This window comes from Hyperolius riggenbachi, chromosome 5 (assembly GCF_040937935.1).
Source record: "Hyperolius riggenbachi isolate aHypRig1 chromosome 5, aHypRig1.pri, whole genome shotgun sequence".
Classification (NCBI taxonomy): Eukaryota; Metazoa; Chordata; class Amphibia; order Anura; family Hyperoliidae; genus Hyperolius; species Hyperolius riggenbachi.
In genome coordinates, this window is record NC_090650.1 from 323,811,815 (window position 1) to 323,833,331 (window position 21,517).

The 21,517-nt window shown below is 42.7% G+C and overlaps 1 protein-coding gene across 4 annotated transcripts in view; it reads right to left on the reverse strand.

The window, feature by feature from the left end:
- Nucleotides 1–21,517, reverse strand: part of ZNF521 (zinc finger protein 521) — a 404,909-nt gene that overhangs the window by 326,900 nt on the left and 56,492 nt on the right. For all 4 annotated transcript variants that reach the window (XM_068237286.1, XM_068237284.1, XM_068237285.1 and 1 more), the window contains one exon: nucleotides 7,762–7,941. Coding sequence is in view for 3 of the 4 variants with exons in the window: in XM_068237284.1 (XP_068093385.1) it covers nucleotides 7,762–7,941 (180 nt within the window). In the remaining variant the exon portion in view is untranslated. The remainder of the gene's footprint in view (nucleotides 1–7,761; nucleotides 7,942–21,517) is intronic.

The window sequence follows — 21,517 nt, forward strand, 5'->3', positions numbered from 1 at the left end:
TTATTGTACTAGGCAAATATCACTGAAGCTCTGACATATGGGTATTTGTGATCTCATACAAGGAAATTAACTGTATAGCTCCAGAGGTAGTTTATTAAACTACACCTGTCATTGGAGAACTATGGAAGACAGAATCTGGATGAACTACTTTTGAAAAATAAAACCTTTGAAACCAGAGCCTACTGACTTGCAGTACCTACACTATAGCACCCTGCCCAACTCCCCATAACCATAACCTTTCCATTCTAACTCCTTCCTGATGACTAACCTTTAAGCAAACATCCTTGTACCCCATCACCCAAAATACTCAAACTCTTCACTAGCGTTAAACTTTTTAGCTTCTTCAAATTCATAACCTTATTCCGAATTCTTCAGATCATAACCTGCATGCGGGCAGCAGCAGGGGGTGTAAACTCACCCTTAATGCTGCCTCTGGTTGCAGAGCTTCATTTCAAATGTCACATCACTCCAATACTTCCTCCTTCCAGCTTTGAAGGAGGAAGAATCAGAATGCTGGAACGCAACATGGAACACAGCAGCCAAGTGTGCAAAAAGGGTGAGGTGAGTTTGAACCCCCGCCACTGTCTGCATGCAGGTTCTGATCGGAAGAATTTGAAACGAGGTTCTGAATTTGAAGGAGCTCATAAGGTCAACTCTACTCTTCATTTAACCCAAGAGAGACTCCCTTCTCATCATTAGTTTTGCTTGATGCTTTAAAATACAATCTAGGCATCTGCCATTGGAAACGTATTATTGATGATTGCCGGTGCCAACTGACAACAGGACATCCAATGTTATTAGACAGAGCTCTCTGAAACCACCTGCTCCCTCCAGAGGAAGACCACACAGACTGTTCTGGCACTAAACACAGAACCTTTGATCTGCAATATGAGGTGTGCTAGCTTGTTAGTCACCATGTTGCCTTTTTTGACAATGATATACATATGTGGCACTGATAAAATCATCAGCCGTGATAATTACTTCTTGCCAGAAAGAGTATAGGTATGAGGCTCATTGACATTAATTGCGCTGGTGTACAAATATGCAGGAACAAGGGACACTGTTCTCTATTGTAGCCTATGTCAGGCTACACTTTAAAAGAAAAGTATCATTCAGCAATCTCTAATGCGCTAGTCAAGCTGATCAACACTTTATAAACACAACAATCAGTCTGTCGGTCTAACATAAAAAATAGTTCCCCTTAGGAGGGAAAATTTAACTTCTTTAGTTTCAGAGCTAAAAGATGAGAAACTAGGTTGGGCTGCTTACAGCTTCTACTGGTGTACATGCAATGACCACACACCGCAGGTCAATGAAAGTCTACGAGGACTCATACTGAGGTGGTGCGGTGCAATGGGATGGAAGTGAAGTAATTGCCACATCCCGGATGCAAGGACAAACCTATGTTACAGCGCAGTTCTGCGGCGTCCTGTGGCGGATTGGAAGTCATGTAAGTATATGGCAACACAATGGTTCTTAAAAAAGCTGGCGGTGGTGTTGCGGTGCGTCTGCACACTTCCTGTTTTGATGTCGGCCAGAAGGTGATTGCCACATATTAACATGGTAATCCCCGAAGGCCTGTTTTCGGCGGTGCAGTGCAGCCATAGGGCAGCAACGCACCCCTAACGCCAAAGTGCAGTCTGAAACCGGCCTAAAAGAGTTCTGAGGTCACACAATAAATGTTTAACTTACCTGGGGCTTCTTCCAGCCAACATTTATTGCATGGCCTCGGAAGTGCTTTAAAAAATAATTTCAGTTTTACTTTACCTTTTTAAAATGCCTGGAGGAGTGATATCACTTAATCAAGTTCTAATGGTATTTACATTTTATTTCATAAATTAGTGTTTAAAACAGAGTGCAGCATGTCACTCAATCTGTAAGATCTCATAAGCAGAGAAATAGCACTCTGACACAATTCAGGTCATTTTTAATGTATCTTGACATTTAGTTTTTTTTACTTTAGGTGGCCATTCACAAAATACAGTAACCAAATTGCTAAATTTTAACAACTAATGAACAAAATGATTGATTATAACACAAATTGAATGAAACCTTACTTTTTATTAAAAAAATCGTGATTATTTTGCGAAAAATGTGGTAAAATGTATGATCAGTCATTGCAGGAAATTCTAGTCGAGCAACAAAACTGATTATTTAAAAAGAAAGGTGTGGCTTCGTGATTTTTTTTTTTGCATTTCTTTACTAAACGTATCTCCCTACAAGGCCTTCTGCAAAGGAGGAGTCTGCCTACATTCTTTCCCAATAGCTCTGATGCCCCTTTTCTTCTGTACTGGTCCACTTGGTCAACTGTTTTTGGGAAACAACACAGGGCCTGAGGTTACCACCACAGGAAATTTTTATTTTCTGATGAAAACATATCAGTCCATTATAATCACTGGAGACTTGCATCAGAAAGTGTACAACCCTAAAGAACAGAAAGCTGAAGTGAGAGGAATAAGAAGGGGCCATCTTAATTCCCTAGCATGACACCCAGGCTTTTATGACCTTTGGGCTATAGCTTATTCTGAGACCCACACCTGCAAACAAGCATGCAGCCAGTGGAGTCAGACCAGAGTCAAATAACCTGATCGGCATGCTAATTCTGGGCCAGTGACTTATAGTATTAGAGGTAGAGCATTAGGCACCTGGGATTGATTATTAAGAGAATGGAGAGGGCAGCCTCCATATTCTTCTCATCAAGTCCAGATCATCACTTGTTGACTCAACTCATGTTGTAAATGTATAACTAAATGCTAATAACTGTCAAACAAACATACAAAGCCACAGATGCAAATATAGAAACAGCCCCAGAACATGTAAAGCAGTGTTACAAAGTTTATATAAGAACAAATCATTATGTCAACTTGCTTCTTCATCACACATGCAGCAACCGATAGCTATAGAAACTCATTACAGATAGCTACACATCTTTGTACAATATACTCGTTGGTCAATACATTGTAAATTCAAACTAATCTTTATTTAACAGAGCAAGTGAACAGAATTATACTTACAGGGAACCTAAACTGAGAGAGATATGGATGTTTCCTTTTAAAGAGAATCTGAAGCCACATTAAAAATGGCTTTTCAGCTTATATTCAGCAGGGACATGTTTGCCCCTACTAAAACGCCGCTATCCCGCGGAATAACGAGGGGTCTTTACCCCCCAAATCCCCCCTGCAAAATCCACGACTTTCTTGGTCGTGGATTTTGCTGCCCCTGTGCGCTTCCATGTGAGGCAGGGCTATGAGCCGCAGCCCTGTCTCACACACGTCTGTCAGAGGCGGATATCCACCTATCCCCCACCCCTCTCAGCGAAGGAAGACTGAGAGGGGCAGGGGAGGGGCGGAAATTCACCTCTGACAGACGCGTGTAAGGTAGGGCTGCAGCTCATAGCCCTGCCTCACACGGAAGCGCTCCCTGGGCTTCCGGGGGATTTGGGGGGTAAAGACTCCTCGTTGTGCCGCGGGATAGCGGTGTTGTAGCAGGGGCAAACATGCCCCTGCTGAATATAAGCTAAAAAGCCATTTTAACTGGCTTCAGATTCTCTTTAAACAATACCAGTTGCCTGGCAGTCCTGCTGATCTCTTTTGCTGCAGTAGTGGCTGAATCACACACCTGAAACAAGCATGCAGCTAATCCAGTCTGATTTCAGTCAGAGCACCTGATTTGCATGCTTGTTCGGGGGCTATGGCTGAAAGCATTAGAGACACAGGATCAGCAGGAGATTCAGGCAACTGGTATTATTTTAAAAGGAAAAATCCATGCCCTTCTCAGTTTAGGTTCCCTTTAAATACTTATAAATGATAAAGAACAATATAGATGAGACGCTGCAATACCCTAACCTAACATTGCGGCCTTACACCTGGCATGAGTCATTTTCACAACTTTAATTTTCAAGAAGAAAAAAAGTCACCAGAAAACAAAATGTTGACACTTAAGGCAAGGTTAAATGAAATCTGTGAGAGTGAGAGTGGTATGGAAGGCTGCACTACCGACATGTTTATAAATGCAACTTACAAAGGCGTTGCACTAATCGGCCTCAATTCACAAAAGGGTGCTTAGTGTCAGCATGCCAGTGAAAAGCCCTTTTTCAAAAGTTTGCACGCGCAAAGTTTAGCGATGCACGGTGCGTGCGAAACGTCGCACCATCCGCACACTTTGCATGCGGACGGTGCGACGTTTCGCAAGGTGCGCACAACACTAAACTTTAGGACCCTAGTTTGCACATCCAAAGCTTTTAGGCTTGCTAACTAGGTTAGCAGCCTTTTGTGAATCAAGCTCATCCTGTGCTTTTAATACCTAAAACAAATACCTAAAAAAAAACAAAAAAAACACAGAGACAGAATGAATGTGAACACAGAGGACCTGATGCACTAAACTCTGATAAAGTTGCCATGCTTAAGGAGTGCATGGCACATATGCCTGGGTTTCCTACAGACACCCCGGTTTCCTCCCACATCCCAAAAACATACAGATAAGTTAACTGGCTTCCCCATAAATTGGTACTAGACTACATGGGACATATGACTATGGTAGGGGTTATATAAAAACCTTTAATCATTACACAGCAGCAGCCTATCTTTTCTCGCATGCCTGCTGCACAGCTCATTTATTCACACTCCTTATTGCCTGTGAGCTGTTTCTATAGCCCTGCAGAACAACAGAGGAATTTCCTGATAGCTCTCCATTCAAACAGCACTGCCTGTCAGCCCTCACTGCCTACAGCAGAACAAACACACAAACCAGGCAGATATTCACAGAGGAGTACCAGTGGATCCCTGTTTTATCTACAACAGATAGAGGAGGACCAGCTAAATTGCCAAGCCCAGTCCCCAGCTAGAGGGACAAAAGCCTTGCTGATGGACAAACTTATATGGGCTTGCCAGCTACTACACAAGGTGAGATTATTCCAGTTTACTTGATCTGAGATATATATATATATATATGTATATATATACATATACATACAATATATATATATATATATATATATATATATATATATATATATATATATATACAGTATATATATATATATATATATATATATATATATATATATATATATATATATATATATATATATATATACTGCTCCCTGCTCTCTTGCATTTCAGGGATTAGATTGCAACCTCCTCTGAGGGACAGTAAGGCCTAGTGCACACCGAGCGGTTTTTGGAGCGATCCGCCGGCCGCATCCGCCTGTAAAAATGCTTGGCTAATGTATTGCAATGGGATGGTGCATACTGGCGGTTTGAGGATTTTGACAAGCTGCAAACGCGCCTCCTGCTGCAAGTTTATGGTTTTCGGAAGCTTTTCGTCCTCAATGTAAAGTATAGGAAAAACGCAAACCGCTCTGAAAAACGCTACTTCAGAGCGGTTTGCCAGGCGTTTTTGTTACAGAAGCTGTTCAGTAACAGCATTTACTGTAACAATATGTGTAATCTGCTACACAGAAACGCACCCAAAACCGCTAGGTATGTTTAGAAAACTTCTCTAAACATGCCTAGAATCGCTCTGAAATCAGCTCCTTAGTGACAAGACTATGTACTCTGTACAGTGCTGCGGATGATCTTGGCACTATACAATTACAGTATTATAATAGTAATGTGCACAATGCAATGGTAACATGCATGGTAATGTACATGGTGCAAAAAGGTTAACGGGCTATACTCCCCCTGTGCTAGTAAAAAGGAAAATTGCTGTGCATACTCTGCAAATGGCACCTTTAACAGAGTTTAGTGCATCAGGCCAGAGTGTCTTACAATTGGCAACCTACATATTCTGCTCACATAAATTGTAAAATTTAAAAATGCATGTGTATGTATAAAATGCACATTTGTCCCAAAAAAAAAAACAAATTAAAAAAAACAAACAGTTTTTTCTTATGTCGCTGTTACTTAACTTTACAAAAAAACAGTGCTAAATATAAGTTAAACTCACAAATTGAATTTGTTTATCCATCCTGGTTATTACAACATTTAGATTATGTTCCTAGCACAATGTATGGTGACAATATTGTATCTGGAAATAAAGGTGCCTTTTTCAGTTTTGTGTTTGTTGATTTCTCATTGTACACCATCAATGATTAGGAGACCTTATTTGCAAATATAGCAGTAATATACACTCATGGTATACACATTTAAAAAGCCAAGTTCCTAAGGTAACAATACATGTTTTTTTACAGGTCTTTTATTTTGGTACAGAATATGTGAACATGTAATTTCTTTTGATTCAGTTTGTGGCTAAAAAGAATATACAAGACATGGGCCTCAACCCTAAAACTTTATAAACTCTATTCTACAACTTAGCAGGGTTAAAATGTTACTACATATGTCTCTTGTAGTTTTACTAAGACTTTCCCAAGTTTGATCATAATTTTGAAAAAAAAAATTATGTTGGATTTAGTTTGTCCCTACCTTTGTTTTTTATGTGACGTGGGCCCAAGCTTTAAGACAAAACAAAATGTATTCTACAACTTGTCACGGTAAAAATGATACCACATGTGCCTAATTTAGTAACAATCTAGTGGTGCACTCTCCCCAAATAGATTGGACGTATATATCCGTCCAGATAGGCTTAAGTGGTTAATGTTGAACTTGGCTAGGTGGTTTAAAGTTAGACATGGAGCGGGTGATTAGAGTTAGGCACTGGAGGGGGGGAGGGTTCTGTAGTTCTGTAAGTGAATATGGTTAGGTTTAGGTGTAGAAAAATATTGGTAATATTTACTGAAAAACACAGAGCGCCAGGGCATTTGCCAAAACTTTTCATTTTTGTGGAAATTTTTGTTTTTCCCATTTGCTGGAATTTTCGTTTATTGTGGGAAGGGGTGGGAGGTGTTAAGGGTTAGGCATCAAGAAGGGGGGAGGGGGTTTAAGGTTGGCGTAGATGGATAGTTTAAAGTTAAGCATGGGGGGTAGTTAGGGTATTGAAGGAGGCAGGGTTCTGTATGCGAGTAGGTTAGGTTTAGTTGTAGTAAAATATTGGTACTATTTACTGATATTTTACTAGTGAATATTACCACTGTAAATAGTAGGATATTTGTAAAAGTTACTGATATTCTACTATAGCCTTTTGCTCAGTGCCCAAATTTCCCGGTGCTTTTTTTTGCGTATACTGAAAAAAAGGGTCGCTGTAGACATTTTTCAGTGCTGCAAAAACGTTTTCTAATTTTCCAGGTTTCAAGTATAGTTGTGGGGAAGAAAGGACAATGTGATGCATATAATTGCAAATTGATGCAAATGGTATGCAAATATATGCACCTTGAAAAATCAGCTGATAAATTGCAGCAGCTGAACAAAAGATTCATTTTTAAGCGGCATACATTTGCATAGAATTTGCTTCACCTCAAAACTATTTGCATCTCAATGATTATCTCTAGCTATGAGTAATATGCAAATAGTTAATAATAGGAAGGTTCAACTATTCAGTAACTTTTTTTTTCCATCCCTGAAAAGAAACAAATATAGTAAATGTCACTGTACAAGTGTTTGTCCTCTCTCCACATCTCACATGCACTTCACTGAGAATGTGGGTCAGCAGCAACCTAAGCGTGTGAAATCCCATGGTTTTTTTTGGTTTATGTTTTTGAGTAAACAAAATGTCTTTTTAAATACAAGACATCAATACAAGCAGAGCTAACACAGAGAACCCCTTGAATAAATAAACAACGTAAGTGTAGGAAAGCGCGTATGAGCAGACGTTTAAGGTCAAATGAAGATGAACGGAAATTGTCAGCCTGTAATAAGAGTTATTTACCTGTCAGCTGACACTGACTGATCTTGTGTTCAGTGATATCACTCAGTGACTCAAACACCTGAAGGCAACTGTCACAGCTGTGAGAAGCTTCCTCCTCTAGTTCTTCCCCCTCCTCTTGCCTCTTCTTACAATCTGTCGCCTCACCATCTTCAGATTTATCGTCTAGTTTACAGCTGGGGTCTGAAAAACAAGAAAAAGACAGGAATTCTGAAAACAGTGCAAACACTTCTGCAGCATGGAGTATTCTTACATATAAAGCTGATAAGCAGATAAAGCTACTGTAATTAAAAGGCAGCCAGGCACTAAAGACCACATTTGTTTAGAACTGGGATGATCCTTGTAGTTATAAATGCTTTACATTTCTTTATAAAAAAAAAAAAGTGATCAGCATAAGTGGCAATAAAGGGGGGAAGTGAAAAGGTTCAGCATTAAATGTAATTAGGGAAATGTCAACCTCTATTCAATGACATCCATGGGTTATAATAATCAGGTCTTTCCATTTAAACCAGTTTTGATAATACACAGAATATGTAACCCATTGATGATGTTATGGCCCCATGCCCTTAAAGGACAACGGTAGTCAGAAGGTTATGGAGGCTGCCATATTTATTTCCGTTAAAACAATACCAGTTGCCTGTCAGCCCTGCTGATCTCTTTGGCTGCAGTAGTGTCTGAATAACAGCAGAAACAAACATGGAGCTAATCTTGTCAGATCTGACAATAATGTCAGAAACACCTGATCTGCTGCATGCTTGTTCAGGGTCTATGGCTAAAAGGTATTAGAGGCAGAGGATTAGCAGCACAGCCAGGCAACTGGTATTGTTTAAAAGGAAATAAAAATGGCAGCCTCCATATCCCTGACACTTCAGTTGTCCTTTAAACGTAATGTTCACTGAGCAAGATGTAACATTTTTCAGTTCTTTTCCGTTAGCCGGGCGCATTCACTAGGTGGCGATAAAACTCCACCAGAGTTACATCTTTCCCTACTATCCATGGCGGCCTGGAGGGGGAATAGTAATTAATGCCACCTGGTGGTTGCGCCCGGCTAACGAAATAGTACCCATTTTTCTAAAAAACAAAACAAAACGCAAATATGATTTAGGGAATGAGAATTATAAATTGTATCTTCACTGACCACCAGGTAGGGGATTATAAAACAACTTAAGTAATCCTGGAAGATTTGGCTAAGACTTTTAAACAATGCAGTTTGCCTGGTTGTCCTGTTGATCCTCTGCATTTGATAATTTTAACCATAGACCATGAAGCAGAATGCTGACTAGGTTAGCTGCATGCTTGTTTCAGGTGTGTGATTCAGGCACTACTGATGCATGAAAGATCAGCAAGGTGCCAGGCAACTGGTATTGTTTCAAAGAAAATAAATCTGCCAACCACCATATCCCTCTCACGTCTGGTGTCCTTTAATTTAAAAAAATGCTATTAAGTGTCAAGAGTTTATTAAAAAAAAAAAACATTACAATTGTGTGAGCTGTAGGTGCATGCATGTAGCTATAATCCCAACTGATAATTCTCCGGCTGGTATATGGTTCAAGGGGGCATTGGTAAGAGGAGCATAGTATTGTCAACATTCAGCAGTTTCAGTAAATGCAGGGCAGGTTTTCAGGGTCGCTTCCGCTGATTCTAACCTGCAGAAGCTTACTAAACTGGTGCCATATATATCCTCATCTACACCTAGACCTAAATAAGCTAAATGTGGAGGTCAATCAGATTAGATTTCTTAATATGAAGGAAGGCATATATATACCTGCCATCAAGGAAAAAACAATCTCAAAAGTATGTTGTAACTAAAGGTAAATGTACACAGAAGGGCCACTTATAAAAAGGCATAACAATACAGCAAGTTTTACTCATGGCTATGGAGATCCAAAACAAAATATTCAAGTGAGCCAATAACTTGCAGAAGACAGAACAATATACGGTACATGAGATAGTATAAGCTTATTAGTACAGATGCATATACATACATATATAGAAAAATCTGATCAATACCATTGCTGTAAGATAAACTTGCTGCTTTTCCAAAATTACAGAGGTGAATAGGTGGATTTTGTTGGGGCTGAGAGGACATGAGGGGAAGACGGGGTGAGGGATGATCAGCACATTTGCAACATTTGAGTAAAGTGGAAATAAGTGTGGAAATACTGGAATATAAAACAGGGTCTTGGCTTCAGCTTAACTGGTCAAACAGAAGCTGTTTGAAATGTTTTGATAAATAAGACTGGAGTGTTCGTTTTTTCTTTGTTTCTGTTGTCAATACAAATAAAGATTTTTGGGGCAATTACTGATAAGTAAACATGAGTCAATGTTATATTAAACCCATAGAGGAGGAAGAGAAAAGCCAAAGTGATCAATTCTCAGAAGGTCACTTTCTCCAGCTACGGCCTATTCTTTCCTCCTTTCTAGGAAGTCAATGCCCCACAAGTGCATCAACTCTTTCCCTTTAACAAGTTTTAACTTTTGTAAATATTCCAACTGAAATTAAAAAAAGAAAGTTTACCATGAAGATTAAGTGTTTAAAAAAAAGCAGAAAAAGATTAATATTGTACCGCTGTTTCTTGGCAACTGCAAGCTATCCAGTTCTTGGTAAAGAGACTCTGAAGCCTCTTGAAAAATCTGTTTTAAGCTCTTATTTATGTTAAGGATCTATGTCCGACCTAAAACGCCGCTATCCCGCGGCTGAACAAGGGTTTTATCACCTGCAAATCCCCAGGGCAAAAACGGGGAGAATTTCCTGGAGGAGGCAAAGCTTTCTGCAGTAGCTCTGCCTCTCCTCGATCCCTGCTGATCGCCGCCTCCGCCCGCCCATCTCAGTCTTCTTTCACTGAGAAGGGCGGGGGAGAGGCAGAGATACACAGTGGATTGACACAAATGGAGGCAGAGCTACAGCGGTAAGCTCTGCTTCCCTGGGCAGCAAAATCCACAACCAAGAAAGTCGTGGATTTTTGCCCCAGGGTTTGAGGGTGAGAAAACCCTTGTTCAGCCGCGGGATAGCAGAGTTTTAGGTTGGGCATAGATCCTCAACATGAATAAGAGCTAAAAACTGATTTATTAAGAGGCTTCAGAGTCTCTTTAAAGTGTAGCTGTCAGCCATACTATCGCAGGAAAAATAACACATATATAAGTAGATAAATACTTGTTCTCCTTACATAACATATGTATTGCACTGTCCACATTTTGATTTTAGTGAATTTTCTACATTAAAAAAAAGATAAAATGCTTCTTAGGATTTTCCATTTTGTTTGTGTCTATCTTGAAGCCAATCCTGACATAATTTCCTCCCTTATTCTGTCTGTGTATCACTGCCCGTCCCCCTCCCAGCCTTCAGATACTCCCACCCAGGTCTGCAGTAGAAAGTGCATTGAGAAATATTGGCCAATCAGAGAGGAACAGAGGTGTGGGAGGGGAAAACAGGAGAGAAAGAGGCTTCAGCCAATCAAGCTGCATTAGTTAAGTCTGAGGGGAAAGTAAAGACAAAAAAAACGTAGCATGCCCTGCAACTTCCTTTGTGCGGAACATGTACCAAATATGAGCCAGGGAAACTGAGGAATGATGATTTATGGATTAGAAAAATAAGAGTGATTTTTAACTTTTGGATTGCCTGGTTAGCATCTTTATTATGGTACTTGTTTTTATGCTATAAAGGAATGGGTTTTACAAGTGATCCAATACATTCAGACAGGATTGTGAAAAAAATACCTATTAGAAGGCAAACATTTGCAACCTGGTGTCCTGGGTCATACTGAAACATTAGTATCTAAGTTATTAATTTAAAAAAAATCCTATGATCATAGCATACTATAGTAAGACAATCTGAAAGAGTTCTTTACAGTAAGAGTGATTAAGATGTGGAATGCATTGCCACAGAAAGTCGTTATGGCAAACTCTATACCTGCATTTAAAGGGGGCTTAGATGCTTTCCTTGCGTTGAAAGACATCCATGGCTACAATTACTAGGTAATGCCTAATGATGTTGATCCAGGGATTTTATCTGATTGCCATCTGGAGTCGGGAAGGAATTTTTCCCTTTTGCGGCTAATTGGACCATGCCTTGTAAGGGTGTTTTCACCTTCCTCTGGATCAACAGGGATATGTGAGGGAGCAGGCTGGTGTTGTACTTTATACTGGTTGAACTCGATGGACGTATGTCTTTTTTTCAACCAAAATAACTATGTAACTATGATTAATTATAAATTGCCCCATTGCAATCTTTTGAAAGGTGAATTATAGAGCACAATGAATATTTATTTATTATTTAATGTGCACAAGCAGGAAATTGCAAAAAGCACAACCGCCAATTCGTTAAGCGGTCAGTAATTCACAACTTATCCTAATGAATACCTAAGCACACCCCAAGAAACATAATTCAGCAAAAAGACACACATCTAACATATCAGGCATGCAATGATTAATTCATGAGCAACTGTTTTATTTGTTTTGTTTTTTTAAAATCACACTAGTGCGCATGTATGCATATACATATACACACACACAGCCAGGGCACTATCTGCACAGAGTTTCTATGTTCTCCCCGTGTCTATGTGGATTTCCTTCAGGCACTCCGGTTTCCTCCCACTTCCAAAACCATACAGATAAGTTAATTTGCTGGGTCAAAAATAGAGGAGTGAAAAACATCCGGCACTGCAGCGATTTAAAATTGCATTTATTCCAGACTGTGCTCAAGTGGATGCATACAGCAAACAGTTCAATTTAAGGAACAATACAGTCCTACCATGGGTGTGTTGAGTGGCAGTGGGCGCTGGGTGTAGTTCGGGCAGCCTCAACTAAACTGCCTAAACTAAAGGGCCAATTCTCCAAGTAGTGCCGGCCACTATTTAGCTTGTCTACCTGGTTCCAATCGATACTCACACAAGGCCTGAGCACACGTAGGAGTATGTCTACTGTCAGTGTAGACGGTGAAGCCATAGAAGTTGACGGGATAGCAGCAGCAGTGGAGGAACCTGATGAGGACGACACAGTCGCCTCAGGAAGGACTGATTTAACGAATTTTTTTAAAAATACCTCCATTTCATCAAAAACGAATAAAGCAGTGGGCGCTAGGGTATTGGAGACTAGATTGGAGAGACTTAACGAGAGAGAGGTGAAACTTTTCTGGACGGCCAAAACCCTCAGGCAGTACAAAGAAGATAAAATCTCAGCAAGAGGTTTTAGGAAATACGAGGAACCGTCCGAATACCAGGATGATCCCACATTTGTAGAGAGGTGGCGCCAAGCGCATCTCCTACACGCCGCAGTGCTGCAAGACATTGTGTTGGAAAGAACTGAATTGGAACACTCCAGGGTACTCAAGGAAATTGATAAAATCAAGAACCAGTTTGGCTCTTTGACCAGCCCAGAACGTTTTCAATCCACATTGAAAAGAATCGATAAAAAGATCTTGACCATTCAAAACAGTATAAAAGAGAGGAAGCTGCGTAAATTCCTACGGGATAAGGAGGACTTTGCATTGGGCAAATATTTTTCCTGGCAGTCAGCTTTTAGAAGGGGGGCGTTTCCCAGAGGTCAGAACCCACCTAGAAAACCCAAGCTAGGTTACTGGACCACAGATTCGGACTCAAGTGGGGAGGAGGGGTCTTCACCCAAAATTCCTGTCACTCCATCTGCCCCAAATAGTGGCCCAAACACCCCAGCAGGTGCCCCTTTAGAAGGCGCATCCGGAGGGGCAGGGGAAGACACAAAAAGAAAACCGAAAAGGAAACGGGTATATTGGAAGGACCAACGGCATCCCCGAACCCCCAGGAAGTGAACGACATGGGTTTCCTTCCATTGGAAGTCATCAATCTGTCTGGGACAGTCCTACCAGAGGAATGTATTTCAGTACTACAGAAAGGACTGAACTTTTCCCTTACACAGGAGTTTGATTTCAGTCGTTTCAAGGTGGATTTATACAAAAATATTCGCCAGCTGAATATCAAACAAATTTTCCAGAAGGAATAAGGCTGTCGATCGTCCTAACATAAATGCCACTGACTCCGGTCGGATAGGTCCCCTGGGATTTAGTCCACAATTGACCTGGTCTGAGGGTGACCAAGAGATCCTCTCTATACTACAGGAACTGGAGAATGAAGCCCTCTTAGATGACATTAATATGAGTCCACAGGTTGAAGTCGAGACTTCCCTTCCCACACCTGTCCCTTCCCTATCCCAGCTTACCCTCCCTCCTTTCCCTTCCCAAGCTTCCCTTACCCAGTCTTCCATCTTCCCACCCCAGGGTTCTCCCGACCATTCCAGTTTCCCTTCCCCCTTCAACCTTCCAGCCTCGGCCTCACACAAATTGGTCCCTTTCAGGGCATGTAAATCTTTGAAACCATTCCCAGTTCAGGCAGGATCCAGTTTAGATCTTTTTCAAACAATAGTAGAGAAAGAAATGAAGGCCCTAAGATATCCAACAGTATCCCCAAATATCACAGAGGTAGAGAGAAGGGCCCTCAAATGGATCAAGGATAGACCAGACCTAGTAGTAAAGAAATCAGATAAGGGGGGATCAATTGTAGTTCTCTCAGCTGGTCAATACAAAGAGGAGGCAATGCGACAACTGGGGGATAGGAGGATCTATCTGCCAATTACTTTTGACCCCACTTTCAAATTTCAGGGAGTTTTGAGGTCCCTACTCCGTCGAGGGGCGGAGAGAGGGTACCTCACACAAACACTGGCAAGCGGGTTGCTCCCAGAGTATCCCCGCAAACCAGTATGGTATTATCTTCCCAAAGTGCACAAGTCCCGGACCAGACCACCAGGCCGTCCCATAGTCTCGGGGGTGGGCTCAGTGACAGAGAGATTATCCCGCTACCTGGACCACCTCCTGAGACCCCTCCTGGAACGGGTACCCTCCCACATGCTCGACACACTAGAAGTGTTAAGGGGGGTGGAGAATTATAGCTGGGTCCCGGGAGACATCCTGGCATCAATAGATGTCGAAAGCCTTTACAGCCGTATTCCGCACCAATCGGGGGTGGAGGCAGTCCGACGATTTTTGAGTCGCGAGTGGGACGATGAAGGACGAATCGATTTTGTTTGCGACTGCCTGTCTTTTGTTTTATCCCACAATGCATTTCGATTTGATGGACAGTGGTATAGACAGGTGTCCGGCACTGCCATGGGCACACCGGTGGCATGTGTCTATGCAAACATTTTTCTAGCTGCTTGGGAAGAGGACTATGTTTATAGTGACTCTAACTCTTTTAAAATGCTCATAAGGAGGTGGTCCAGGTACGTGGACGACGTCCTGGTGTTCTGGTCTGGCACTGCACAGGAGTTTGTTACTTTTGTGGAATACTTGAATGTAAACCAGGTCAATATGGCCTTCACACATGAGATAGGCCCGACCAGGTTGGCATTTCTCGACCTGGAGCTGGAGGCATGCGGTGACAGCCTGATAACTAGGGGCCACCGCAAGCCTACGGCTACGAATGCCCTCCTCCGTAGAGACAGCTTTCATCCCTCTCATGTGGTAGGCTCCATACCCTATGGGCAATTCCTCCGATTAAGGAGAAACAACACGAATGACGAGGATTTTTTGCACCAGGGTATGGAGCTAAAACAAAGATTGCTGAGTAGAGGATATTTAGAAAAAGACGTCAATAAAGCCTTTAGCAAAGCAAAAGCAAAACCAAGGCAGGATCTTTTGAAGAGTACTGGGGATACTGAATTAGAGACTAAGATCCCATTCACATTTGAGTACACACATATGGCTCATCACGTGAAAAGGGTCATTGAGAAGAACTGGTCGTTACTAGTCAGGGACCCGATCCTGAAGGAGATTTTGCCCGCGTCCCCGTTGATTGCATTCCGTCGTGCTCCCACCATTGGGAGTGCAATTACTAAAAGTGAATTTAAAACAAAAAGAGTGGAAAATTGGCTGCAGAAGGGCCGGCCAAAGGGGAACCACAGGTGTAGGCAGTGCTCCCACTGTCAATACATGAGGACGGGTTTACACTACCGTCTTGGTTCATTGGATTGGACCGTACGGGAGCTTATTACCTGCAATAATCGGTTTGTGGTCTATGCCCTGTGGTGCCCCTGCGGCCGTTTCTATGTGGGCAAGACCACCCGTCCTCAAAGAAAGGATTCAGGAGCATTGGCGCTCCATTGAAAATGGGAAGGGTGCCCCAAGGCTAATAGAGCATGTACGCAGTGAACATGCTCATGATCCCGCGGTCCTGCGGTTTTGAGGACTCACCCAGGTAAACATCCCATCAAGGGGAGGGGAACGGGCACGTCTCCTTCTTCGGAGGGAATCTCTGATTATTATAAGAAGTGAAGCCATGGGACATTTAGGGTTTAATGATCACAATGATCTGGCATGCTTCCTGGAACCCTAGTAAGTTAGAGAACCAGGGGGAGAGACAAAATCCTGGGGCTTCTTGGATTATTGTATTCAGAAAATTTAATGAAGAATGGAAGGGTTGGCTTTAGGGAACAGGGAAATTATGAGTGTGTTGATGCTAGATTGTATTTCCATTGTCAGCGTTTATATGAATTTTTGCGGTTTGCTCTGACATATTGGATGTATTTGCATATGAATGGGTGATGTACAATAGTGGCACCTATCTCATTAGATGGCCAAAAAACTGGGGCTGTCTGTTTCCCCCTCTCCCGGTTCCACACAGGACCAGCAAACGCAGGGCCTCCCTGGTGAGGCGTTGTGGGTGCTGGCAAGTCTCCGTATCTATGTTGCAAGACTTGCTTCTTTTTCTTGCATCTTTTAACCTCTTTTTTAACTAATTCTCCTTCACCCAACTCACTATATTAAACACTTTGTACTTTCACTAACCACTTTATTTTCTCACCACTTTGTTTTCAGAAGCAAGCCTGTCACGGCGCGGTGCGCATGTTGGTCACGCTGATTGGCTGGGGAATAACACCAGCCTTTGTTTACAAAGTACGTCATGCCGACGTCAGCCGGCGTTATCAAGTAGACTAGCAGCGTGGCCAACAGCGGCCTCACGTTGTACGAGCCGCCTATGATGCGTGCCGCGTCATGACGTTGCGACCTCCCACTTACGCTATCAGCACTGAAAGCGTAGGCTATAGGCCAAGCTGAGCACCAGTAGGCGGTTACGCAATAGGCGGACATTGGTCCGCCTACCGCCAATCACAACCAGGAAATAAAAACCTGGATGTCACTGTGTGCCAGCGTGGACGAGCCTCAGAAGAAGCACCGCCGTGCAAAACGGCCGTTAAAAAGGCTGCCCGAACTACACCCAGCGCCCACTGCCACTCAACACACCCATGGTAGGACTGTATTGTTCCTTAAATTGAACTGTTTGCTGTATGCATCCACTTGAGCACAGTCTGGAATAAATGCAATTTTAAATCGCTGCAGTGCCGGATGTTTTTCACTCCTCTATTTTTGACCTGTCATAATGCTGCACATAGTCATTCTGAGCACGCAGATTAGAAACTCATGGGATTGATGTTGCAATAATGCATCCTGCCTAAACTAAAGGGCCAATTCTCCAAGTAGTGCCGGCCACTATTTAGCTTGTCTACCTGGTTCCAAGTTAATTTGCTTCCCTCTAAAAATTGGCCCTAGACTATGATACATACGCTACACGAATACGATACATACCTAGACATATGACTATAGTAGGGACTGGATTGTGGCATACAGTAAAAAATGGTGCCGGGGAAAAATGGCCCATGGAGCCGCTGCTAATGTGTTCAAAACGCTATTTAATGTTTTAACATTAAAACGCAAAATAGCGTTTTGAACACTGTAGCGGCGGCTCCATTCACCAATTATTTGTACATAAATAAAAAATAAAATAATAAATAAAAATGTGTGTGTGTGTGTGTATGTGTGTATGTATATATATATATATATATATATATATATATATATATATATATACATATATATATATATATATATATATATATATATATATATATATATATATATATATACACACACATATACATATATACACATATACATATATACACATATACATACATACATACAAATATATATATATTTATACACTTAAATTAACAAATGTGCTAAAAAAAGTAAAGTGCTGAAAATGCTATTTTGCGTTTTAATGTTAAAACATTAAATAGTGTTTTAACATTAAAATGCTATTTAATGTTTTAACCACTTGCCGACCAGGGGATTTTACACTGATCGGTGCTGCGTGGGCTCTACAGCCCGCAGCACCGATCAGGAGTGCAGCAGGGCGATCAGACTACCCCCCTTTTTTCCCCACTAGGGTGATGTCCTGCTGGGGGGGTCTGATCGCCGCCGGCTGCAGTTGCTTAGCTGGGGGGGCTCTTCAACGCCCCCCTCCGCAGCGCTTTCCGCCCTCTCGCCAGCTCCCTCCCTCTCCCTTCCCCTGTGTGCTGCGCAGGACGGATTTCCGTCCTGCGCATTGAAAGATAGGCTTCAGCCTATCATATGCCGGCGATCCCCGGCCAATCAGAGGCCGGGGATCGCCGATCTGCCTTACGCACTGCTGCGCAGCAGCGCCGTATGATGTAAACAGCGGGGATTTCTTCCCCGCCTGTTTACATTTTGCCGGCGAGCCGCCATCGGCGGCTCTCCGGCTGTTCACGGAGACACCCTCCGTGAACTGACATGGAAAGGCCGATCGAGCGGCCGTTTCCATGGTAACCCGCAGACGACCAGTTTACGCCAATCGGCGTTAGCTGGTCGTCAAGAGGTTAACATTAAAACGCAAAATAGCGTTTTAAGCACTTCAGGCAGCCACGCGCCAGAAAGTTACAGTTAAAGGGACACTTAAGTCAAACAAAAAAAATGAGTTTTACTTACCTAGGGCTTCCAATAGCCCCTGCAGCTGTCCGGTACCCTCACCGTCTCCCTCCGATCCTCCTGGCCCCGCCAGCAGCCACTTCCTGTTTCGGTGACAGGAGCTGACAGGCTGGGGACGCGAGTAATTCTTCGCGTTCCCAGACACATTAGCACCCTCTATGCTGCTATATGGTATATGGTATATGCTATAGCAGCATAGATGGCGCTATTGTGGCCAGGAACGCGAAAAATCACTTGCGTCCCCAGCCTGTCAGCTCCTGTCACCGAAACAGGAAGTGGCTGCCGGCGGGGCCAGGAGGATCGGAGGGAGATGGCGAGGGCACCGGACAGCTGCAGCAGGCTATTGGAAGCCCCAGGTGAGTAAATCTCATTTTTTTGTTTGACTTAAGTGTCCCTTTAACAACGGTAAATACTGATTTACCGTTGTTCTGTATGGCGCGCCAGAAGGGTGGATTGGCGCTGTGCGCCATTTTTTCCTGTCCCGAGATTGTGAGCCCTTCTGAGGGACAGTTAAGTGGCAACTATATACTCAGTACAGCGCTGCGGAAGATGTCGATGCAATATAAATACAAAATATTAATAATAATACCAAATAGCAATAGTAGAATATTGGTAAATTCACCAATACTCTACTATACACAATACTAAACTATTGATAACATTTCCAACATTCCACTATCCACGGTAGTAGAAGATAATACTACTGATAATACTAATATTCTACTATCACCCTCTATACCCTAATTCTTATATGAACACCCCCCCCCCCCATACATAACGCTAACCACACCCCACCTATACCTAACACTAACCACCCCCCACTTACACCTAACACTAATCACTCCCCCATTCACTCCTAATATTAAACCCTCTAGTTACCTGACCAAGCAATTTAAAAGCCAATATGTGAACCACTCCGGTGAACTACTGCTCCCAACGAGCACGTGCCCACCGCAGTTTCTGCAGAATTCCGCTACATAGTAGTACACAGTACATCTGGTGTTTGGTGGCACATTTAATAATTGCATTTATGTAGAATGAAATAAGTTAAGAATAAATGATTAGCTGATCATTTTATTGAATAGAGCATATGGAAAACCTGGGTGTGATAGAACTGGATAGACTTTAAAACATTTCAGTGATAGTTTTGGATGCTTTAGCATTTCTTTTAAAATCTTATAAGAAGAGCACAATAAAATCTATATGTGTGTGACTTGCATTAAATTTCAGTTCAATGAAGGCGGGACCATGAATGGAATATAGATTAGCTGCCACAGGTTACAGCGTTGTACAAAGGAAAATAAGGCAGCATCAACTGAATATATCATTTTGGTTCTCTAAAGAACTTTCACACTTTTACCACCAGACAATCGGGTGAAGGAATACCCAGAAATGTATATGTATGGGCAGTTTACTCACTGGCTTTTAGCACTGCATTGTCCCTTCATGAATAAAATGCGCTTGCGTACACTGCGTGCAAATAAGGTTTAGTCTTATGGCTGAGTGCGAAAAATCCTAAACTTATTGCTACACTTTTCGGAGAATCAGGCCCCATTTACACTTAGGCTAGGTTTCCATTGCTGCGAATCCAGGCCGATACCCCACCCAAAAATTTGATGGATTTTAGCAGCCTGTAGAAATCTATGTAAGCCATCCGAATTCATGGCCGTGGAAAAATCTGATTCCCTGCAGCATAATTTTGTGCGTGACTGTCCGAATCCCATAGCCGTGCATAGCGCGACTAGAGGGATTCGGCTGCGAGAGGCAGCAACTGTGTATGTTTAGGCAGAAAAAGTTCAAAGTGGCACTCCCTATGCTGGCTTGTGTGGAGACAGTGTGAGTATAGTAGGGGTTAAACAGTTCTCACCAGATCACCGACGTCTTCCAGAATCCTTACTGCTGGAACGTGTGCACAACGGATACTGTGAAGAAAGATCATGCATACCGTGGATTGGGAGAAAATAGAAGCGAAATTCCGGGCACCTCCAATGTTTGGAGCGCAGCGTGACCAAGCGTCCGGTGAGACGCGAAACGGCCGTCGCAAGCCCCATCTGGTGCCCGGTGCCCCCTCACCTCCATCTCACCATCATCTGAGTATCCACCACATGGATGTGCCATACACAAGCCATCTAATTTGATGCCACTGCTAATAAACAGATTGGACGGAAGGTGCCCGGAAGGTGCCCAGAATTTCGCTTCTTTTTTCTCCCAATCCAGAGGCAGCAACTGTGCCGGCATCACGTCTCGCAAGACACATGCCGGCGCACAAGTGGAAACGAAGCCTTAATCAGTTGCTCTCAGTTATAACTGAAAGGACAACTGATTTTCAAAGTAATGCCCATGTTTTCCTATGGCACCTTTCACACTTAACGCGTATTAACTAAAATCTTTTTCACAATGCACAGCTATGGAGAAGAAAGAAAATGCATACCAACTGATTAAGTGTAAACGGGCCTTTGCCTTAAAGGGATATTTAAGTAAAAAAAAATGATTTTTACTCACCTGGGGCATCCCTCAGCCCCCTGAAGCTGTATGGTGCCCTCGCAGCCTCGCTCCGATCCTCCTGTCCCCGCCGGCGGCTACTTCCAGGTTCGGCGACAGCCGCCGACAGGCTGGGAACGCGAGTGATTCTCCGCGTTCCGAGCTGCTATATCACTCTCTATGCTGCTATAGCGTATAACATATACATATAACATATACACTATAGCAGCATAGAGGGTGATATAGTGGCTGGGAGCGCGGAGAATCACTCGCGTTCCCAGCCTGTTGGCGGCTGTCGTCGAACCCGGAAGTAGCTGCCGGCGGGGACAGGAGGATCGGAGCGAGGCTGCGAGGACACCATACAGCTTCAGGGGGCTGAGGGATGCCCCAGGTGAGTAAAAATCATTTTTTTTAACTTAAGTATCCCTTGAAGAATATGGCACACAGATTTGTAGCCACTATGAA